The 8,546-nt window shown below is 46.1% G+C and overlaps 1 protein-coding gene across 1 annotated transcript in view; it reads right to left on the minus strand.

Moving 5' to 3' along the window:
• IPMK (inositol polyphosphate multikinase) overlaps nucleotides 1–4,478 on the minus strand; it is a 48,331-nt gene extending 43,853 nt beyond the window's left edge. The window contains exon 1 of the mRNA XM_061373846.1: nucleotides 4,234–4,478. Within this exon, the coding sequence (XP_061229830.1) occupies nucleotides 4,234–4,468 (235 nt within the window). The 5' untranslated portion in view covers nucleotides 4,469–4,478. The remainder of the gene's footprint in view (nucleotides 1–4,233) is intronic.
• Between the last annotated feature and the right edge of the window lie 4,068 nt (nucleotides 4,479–8,546).

The following is an 8,546-nucleotide window of genomic DNA, read 5'->3' on the forward strand; positions in this document are numbered from 1 at the left end:
AGCAGCACTGCTGAGTAGCTGCGTAAGAAACACAATTTAGTATCTGAGGGTACTCAAGAAATGAATATAGGCAAGAATGGAGAACAGTAACTGCATCCCTCTGAAAGTTTCTGCACCCCTCTAGGTTTCAAGATCATCAGTTGCAAGAGAAAAAGAAAAACCAACTTCTGGAAAATAAATTTTCCCCTAGAATTTATTCATAGCTTTTCAGATAGTAATTTATTTTGCTTAGAAGGGAAGGAAAAACATCAGCACTATCAATAGTAGGCTCCATCTTCAGCTTACCACTTGAGGAAACAGAGTACAACGAGCCAGGAGCTTTGTGTCCCCAGAAGAGTTTGCAGTTGTAACAGCAATTGTGTTCTGCCTTTTAGAAAGCATTATCTCTGAATGGGCTCTGTTGTGAAGCCTTGGAAACTAAACAAAATCTTCAGAGTCTAAGATATTTACTTTAAAACCACCACCAGACTTAGAAAAATTGTTTCACTAGTTGGCTGCGCCAATGAAGAAAGAGTGGTTTTGAAAACATGCGTAAAAGCTCTCAAGTTACATTGTTTGCCGAAAGCTGGATTTTGTATACTTTCCAGAACTAGAAAAACATTGCCACACAATGCCCAGACTACCACATCTTCAAGACACACCACCTTATCATGCCCTCCCTGTACCCTTTTACCTGTGCTGGAAAGCACTAGCAAGGTGCATAAAGTATCTGAATGGCACAGGTTTGGAATGTGAACTGCTAACAATCACAACATTACAAAAAAGTTTTATAATACATACTCCTCAAAATCTGCATGTTGGTTGGCTTTGATGATAAAACAAGTAAACAATCTACAAGGTAGAAAGGCCAGGCAAATATTCCTGGAAGTAGAACCCATACACTATTGGGTCGATACATGTTACTTGAAGAAGTTATTATAACCTGGCATTATTTAAAGTTCCCTCATCCTCTGAATTTCTTGACAAATTAGAGCACCTACTCTGTAACTGTGACTGAGGCATGCCTGGAAACCAAAGACTAGTGCTTCAACATTCACCATGAAGATGAGAACTCCATAACTTTCCCTCTGATCTACAACCAACCACCTGAGATAGCATCACCTGCAGGTCAGACTAACATATGGGCATTGGTTATGGTTTTGTTCTAGGGTTCCTTAGGTTTTCCAGCAGAGACAGGAAGAAGTATTGCATTAACATACAAATAAATAATTTAACATTTCTGAAGAAGCAACAGAACTATACCAAAATTAAAATTCTGAAGCCTCTTACAAACATTTCTCTATGGCTCTGCAAGCAAAGCTTACTGGCATTCTGAAACCCAAATTTACTGCAAAAATAAACAACACAGATATATGCACTCTTCTAAACAAGCATCACATCCAATCCATCCACTTCACTGAACTATAGACAAAACCTGTTCTGCACAGACAAGCCAAACATTTACTTTAGAAAGATCCTCCATCCTCTTGAGGGTATCTAATAAGGACTGACTAGTATGTATGTGCCATCTTAACCTTTTTAGCAGGAAACAACTGCCAGAGCTAGAAGTTTAGTGACTTGCATTACCAAGCAAGTCACACTGAAAAAGAATAGCTCCTTTAGCTACAGAATCCCACTAACAACTTGGGAACCTCCAGCATTTTACAGGTACAGTCATCAGACCACAGCCAAGTGCGGGAGGCTGTATAAGTTGACATATCCCACTAGCTCCTGTCTCTCTCCTCATGCCTATGGAAGCGAGCCACAGCCTTACTTACTCCATGTGATTTACTCTGTTCCAGGGGAAGCAATACTGAACACAGCATTCAACAGAAGGTCAGTCATTATGCCCAGAAGCCAAGGGTCTATGTTTGCATGCAGAGAGAATGCTACAAGACTTTCTTTGCAAAGCAGTAAGAGTCACAAGGAGAAACAGGAAAACAGAAATGTTATTCAGGAGGGAGGGAACCACACAGCAATGAAATTTTAAGGTCTACTTTATTTAAAAAAACAAACAAAAGAAAACTTTAAAAATACTTTGGATATCCACAAGTCCTCTGTATCTTTCTATGCAGGGGTAGAAAGGAAGTTGGGTGCAGAGGACAACAGTGACATAGAGGAAGAAGCTGAGCAGAACGAGGGCTCTGAGCTTGAATCAGTAAACAACTCAGATACTAATGCCAGCCAGGTACAACCTTCAAGGTACATTCTGTATGTTGTACACATAGCAATAGAGGTATCCTGACAAAAATGCATGCTGGGTTTATAGCTTTAGGCTTTTAAAATACTAAAGGTTCAATGGTGTAGAAAAGGGCAGAATAGAAAATAACAGGAAGGGCAACTACTGCAGGAAAAGGCAGAAAAAGACAGTGGAGAAAGTAGAAGACACAGGGTCTCCTCACACGCACCTGAAGTTCTCACAGATTGTGGCATACAGATTGTGATATTCCTTACCAATGCTATTAGCAACTACACATATTCAAACATCTGGCCGCTAGCTTCACAACAAAGATACCAAGGGGAATAGCACTGCAGAATTATACATGACCCTTTATAATGATCTTTCGCATCTCAACTGCCTGTACTCCTACATACATCTGTAAAGAAATAAAATAAGAATATTCAGTTACAAAAATTAGAGTGCTGTGAGTGCCAGAGCAGCGCTGGTCTTCACCTACATGTAAAACTGTTTCTAAGATGAGATCATCAACTGTGGTGATACCCCTGCAGGAAAATCTTGGTCTTGCTCATCAGATATAGTGAAGCTAGCTTTACCTAATCCATTTAAGCTGCACCTGCAATGATAGCGCATCACACATGTTGTCTCCATCCAGCTGATAAAACTGATGTGGCAAAGGTGAGGCTTTCCCTGAACAAGCCTTTTCTAACTGATCCCACCCTATGTTATGATACATGAACAACAAAGCTCTACAGCTCCAAGGATCCAGCGCACCTCCCTCTACATTTTATTGCACCAACTGCAGCAGGGGCAAGGGACAAGAACTACCTTGCTGTGGAGATTATCAGCAGCAAGACATGCCACAGACGCAGGCTGTAGATAAGACAAACTCACAGTGCCATTAGTACTGCAATTCCACTCAGTGATAGCTGAAGGGGTTCTGATGAACTACCCCTGGCCTATTCAGCAAAGACAGTTCCTACCTTTAGGGTTCAAAGGCAATATGACAGCTGCTCTCAGAGCACACTGACAGTTAAATATATACCTTGCATTTGGCTCTGAGGCAGGAGTCGTACCAAATGTGTTGTTCTGGAAGGGGAGAAATGCCATTCAGCAATGCTAATTTGGCTGCTTGCTCTGGTAGTGACCGCTGCCTATGTTAAAAGGCACCTTTCCTGAGAAGGGCTAACACCTCACTCCTCAACCTGGAATTAAAATAGAAATGTAAAGGTACATATAAAAAATGCTGCATCCTCATATTTGTATTATTAGACCGTTTACAAGCCAATGGGTTGGGCTTACTCTTACCATCTAATTAACAACCAACTAGTAAGTTACTCCGGGTTGGTAAATCACTCATTAATACTTCACCCATTTCTGGTGGCCATAGGTTTGGGGGCTACCTTCAGATAAAGCACAGTTCCAACCTATGTTCTGAGGGTATGAGGACACCATTATCAAAATTCCCACTTTTTTAAAAGGTGCCTGATAAAATGAAGCTAACTGAGAAGCTTAAAGGCGCTGTTAACTATTCCGTCCTGGCGGGCCACTGCCATTTATGCCAACCATCAGAAGACAGACATTTGGCAGTGCTGAAACCACTCTGTCCACAACCTGTGTACATCGGGTGAGCTCTCCCAGTTCCTCCACCCTTCGAAAGGAAGAAGCAGACCCTGGCCGGATAGACCGGGCCCTCAGTATCGAGGTGACCACCAAACACCAGAACCGACACGCAGTCCCCGGGGCAAACAGGTGCTCGCAGCTCAGCCCGAGAAGCGGGACCTCAGCCACCAAAGCGGCAAGCCCGACACCGCTGCTGAGGTGCCGGGCATGTGTCCCCCTGCCGCCGGTGAGCGGCTCCCTCCTGTCACCAACACCACCTCCGGCCAACAGCACAGCTACCGGCCGCCGCCAGCGGGACGTGAGGAGAATTGAAGCGAGACCCGCCCCGCCACAACCAGCTCTACAAGAATTAAGATAAACGGGAGAGCAGGTATTGGGGGGACCTCCCTCACGGGTGGCCCGGGTCGCAGCTCCCTCCGCCGCCCCTCTCCCCGCGCCCCGCCGCCGCTCACCGCCTTTATCCTTGCCGTACATGTGTCCGGCCACCTGGTGCGACAGCGGCACACAGCCGTTCAGCCCCCGCCGCCGGCCCCCTGCCGCCGCCGCCGCGGGGCCCGGGGAAGCGCCGAGCACCGGCTGGGCCGCGGCCTCCTCAGCCTCGCCGTGCCCGCCGCCCGCGCAGCGCCCGCGCCCGCCTTCGGGGCGCCCCGCCGCGGGCGGCGCCGGTCGCAGGGGCTCCGTGGCCATTTCCCGAAGGGGGGGGAGGGGGAAGCGGGGGCGGGAGGTGAGGGGCTGCCGCGCTGCGGCGGCGGCGGGCGGGCCTCAGCGGGCGCTGCGTGCCGGAGCGCGGGCAACTAGGGCCCGCGGCTCCATCACCCCGCACCGCTCCACACCACGCCGCACCGCCCACCCCGCCGTCGAGGTAGCGACTGGCCGCGGCTCCGCCCCACCCCAGACGTGGCTCCGCCTCCACCGCCCGGTCCGGCCCGCGGCGGGGTGGGAGTTGTCGCCGCCCCGATCGTGCCGGTGCCACGGAGCGATGAGCGGCGCTGAGGATAGGCCGCGAACGGGCCCCGGAGCCTCGGTGTGGCCGGGACGGGCAGCCCCTGGGGTCAGCGGCCGCCTGCGGAGCCACCAGGGCCTAACGACCCAGGCGCAGGCGAAACTGGTCGCGGTCCGTGTCGGTGCCGGTGACACCCATCCCCGTGGGCATCTTTACGTCGTCCCGGCCGTCGGCAGCCCCCGGGCCAGCGTTCACTGCCTCAGTTTCCCTGGTTCTCAGTAACCAGAAATACACCCTAAATCCCCTTCAGGTTTCTATCAATTCACTGTCATCCCAAGGTTTGTTTATTCTCTCTTCAGAAAATAAGCAAGAGCAAACTGAAGCATGTAAATAGTATCAGACCTTCAAAGTGGGTAAAGACCTTTAAAATGGTCTCAAATGGAGCCTTGTCAAGCTCTGTAGGTGCTGGTCTTGCATTTGAGGTGGGTGCACATCACCTGACACCAGATCAAAATTGGATAAGGAATTAATCTCTAATCTGCATTTTAACCCCCAATGGGTAGATGAAGGTATGCACAATCCCTGCATTCACTCACAGGACCCCAAAGCTTGCTACCTGGCCAGGAGATATTTCTTTTCACTAGGGCATATATCAGCTCTATTTGTCAGCCTGTAATTACTGCCTTCTTTTTCCATTGTTTCTTTCCTTCATAAAATTAGCTGAACTCTATTTGATCTGCACTTTTGCCACAGTATCCACCAGTATCAAGTTGTGTTTAGCATTAGTAGGACTCAGGAACAGGAAGACAAGGCCAGAGATAGGCAAATGAATTTTAGCAGATATATGATGTTCCCCCAGGTTTTATAAAAATGGGCTGCTGTATATCCAGAATCAACATTGACATTAGAGGAACAACAATGCAGTGAGCTGAGCTGTTACTTGCCACCTCTTCCCTATCCCATATTTGGGAGATGTCACAGGTGGTTGGGAGAACTGGATGGCAAGTTGAGAAATTTACTGGGGGAATTAAAGTATCCAAGAAGAGGAAGGTCACAGGGAAAATGAGAGTCTTGAAGGGTGAGAGGAAGGAGCATAGCATATAAATCTATCAAAACTGATTTTCATTAGTGCATTGTTTATGGAACAATTTGTTTCAATCTCTTACTTGGGTGAGATGGGGAAGATGGTGGTAACAACTCAGCAAGATCCCTTCTGAATTAACAAGGCTGGTCAGAAAACTTACGTTTCTCCCTCCCGCATTCCCCGTTCTCATCAGTCAATACCGTCCAGCCCTAAAGATCAGGAGTCACATGGTTGTGAGCATAAGCTCCTGTCTTCAGTTTCCCAATGCTAAATTTTCCAGGGGGGTGCTGACGCAGGAGAGAAGTGACACAGATTGGTCAACACTTGCACACAAAAAAATATTACTGAGGAGTTCGTTAGGGGAAAAAAAGCACAAGTGGTATGTGACTGTCAGAGAGAAGGCTCCCGGGCTCAGCAGCAGCAGCTGCTACAAGACTCAGATGCCAACCTGAACCTCACAGAAACATACTTCCCCCTGCAAGATCTGAGACACTCTGGTCGATCTGGGTCTAAACGCACAGAGAAAAACAGATGGCATTTCAGACTTGCATCGGTGCCCACCTTGCACTGCAATCTACCAGAACCTGAAATCTTAGTGGAAAAAAGAAAGGAATTAAAAGGAAAACAAAAAACAGAAAAACAAACAAACAAACAAAAAAAAAAAAAAAAAGGAAGAAAGGAAATCAAAGACTATTCAAGCACCTAGTCCTGAACAAAGGAAATCAAAGACTATTCAAGCACCTAGTCCTGAACAAATAGCTTCTAGATATCCTTAAAGCTAACAGAAGTGGGCCTGGAGGGGATTAAAAGAAATATGAAAGCACGAGTAATTGGAATAAGTAAACACTGACTATTTCCTTTTCCCTGATACTTACTTTAGTCAGATTTATGCATATGGAAATCAAGTGATGCAAGACTTTACCCTCTACTCACTCATTCCACCCTCATGCTTCAGCACACAGAATTCACTTGTCTGGGAACTTCTAAAATAAAAGAAGGGAAATTGAGAGAATACCAGAATAACAAATAATTAATTTCCCCACAGAGTGTGATACTGTAAGAGTTTGCACTGAAAGCTGAACCTACCAGCAGGATTCCCAAGGAAACGTCTCCAGGCTGTGCAATTGCACTTGAAGAGAAAGTGAAAGAGGCTGCAAACAGCTCCTAAAGAAGGGGCAAGAGGCTGGGAATCCCCCTCCCCCCTAACAAAATGCATTTGGCAAAACTGTACTTAATTCTGGATTACTCTTTCTCTCTGTTACTGGAAATCAATCATCACTCAGTCTGATAAAAATGTAAGGACTAACAATGCCTAGAAAATATTACACATGCATTTATTTTGCACAAACTGTTTTGCGCTGCAAGAGGATGTCTCACCAGCACAGTGCAAAGCTCCCCTGAACTGAGTGAGGATTACAGAAGAATCACTTTCTGCTGAAGTAACTCCCTTTTTCAAACACAACAACTAGTTAATAACTAACCGCAAGATGCACAGTAGTTAGTACAGGAAATAAGCTCATACTTCAGTGGAAGTGCAGGGGGACATTAGGTAAACAGGGTAGTGGGGCTGGGTCTTGACCAAAATACTGGTACTCTACAGGTATGCTGACAAGAGCTGCTGGATTTTTCACTGTCCTTTCACATGGTTCGCAGCCACTTCTCCCCATCTTGCCAAAATAACCACTGCTCTGCTGGAGCAGTGTTTTCTGCGTGAGGTCTGTGCAAGAAATGCGGATCCTGCTGCCCACAGAGCTACTTCCTGCAGCAGACGGCTGTGCTCGTGAAGCTTCTGCTGGCCGAAAAGATTGCAACAGACCTGGACCATACACGTAGTCCCCATAAGAAATGTTGACTGGCAAAACCAGTAATTTGCTGAACAGTTGAGAGCATGTGCAGTGGTGCTTCTGTGTACAGGAGAGCCTGTCCTGATCATCTGGTCATTCAGCATACTGCAGACTTCATTACAGCAATAAAAGTTGTAACCATTTTGCAGTTCTTTTTTCTTGCTTTTCACAGCAGAAGCATTGATGTATCATGCCCTGTTAAAGTAGCTCGGAGCTTTTAATCCTTGGTTAAATTCACAGTTCTGTGCTTTTTATTTTGTTCTTGTTAAGTAAAGGAAAATCTGAACTATGCTTGTCAGTTGCAGTTATAAAACTCAGTGGTGCTTTCCCACTTTCTTTCCTCACCACTGACTTGTTGCTTAGGCATCAGGTCCCACAGTGATTAATATTTTACTTGGCTCTGACTGATGCAAACTCTTTGACACTACTCTCCTCCCTAGCAACCAGGTACATCTGGGGTTTTCCAGGATGAAAACAAATGAACAGTGTCAAAAGCCAACCTACACTCTCTGGAGATAATGCCGTATGTTTAGAAAATGACTGTGAGGTTAATTCATGGCAGTTGTGTGTTTTCTGTATCACCTTTTCTACAAACAGAGCCACAGCTGTAAATTTTGGGAGGTCTGTTTTGTATTAGAAAGCCACTAGGAATATAAAGGTGAGAAGACCATTTTAATAGTTCCTTTCTTCCCCAGAGTCCTTGGATATTTTGGTGGTGGTGGTGATCATTGAAGAAACTAAGAACAGAATTTGAAGGAAACGTATATTTTTCAACAGACAGGAGGCTAACATGGGAAATGGAAGGGTTTTCATGGTGAAGAGGAGGCAGCAGTGGGTATTTGCTGAGAGTGATTTTACTCAACATCTTCATTCACGACCTGGAGAAGGGAGTAT

Source organism: Neopsephotus bourkii, unplaced genomic scaffold (assembly GCF_033783945.1).
Source record: "Neopsephotus bourkii isolate Nb327-2 ecotype Australia unplaced genomic scaffold, CSIRO-AGI_Nbou_v1 NB_1634, whole genome shotgun sequence".
NCBI lineage: Eukaryota > Metazoa > Chordata > Aves > Psittaciformes > Psittacidae > Neopsephotus > Neopsephotus bourkii.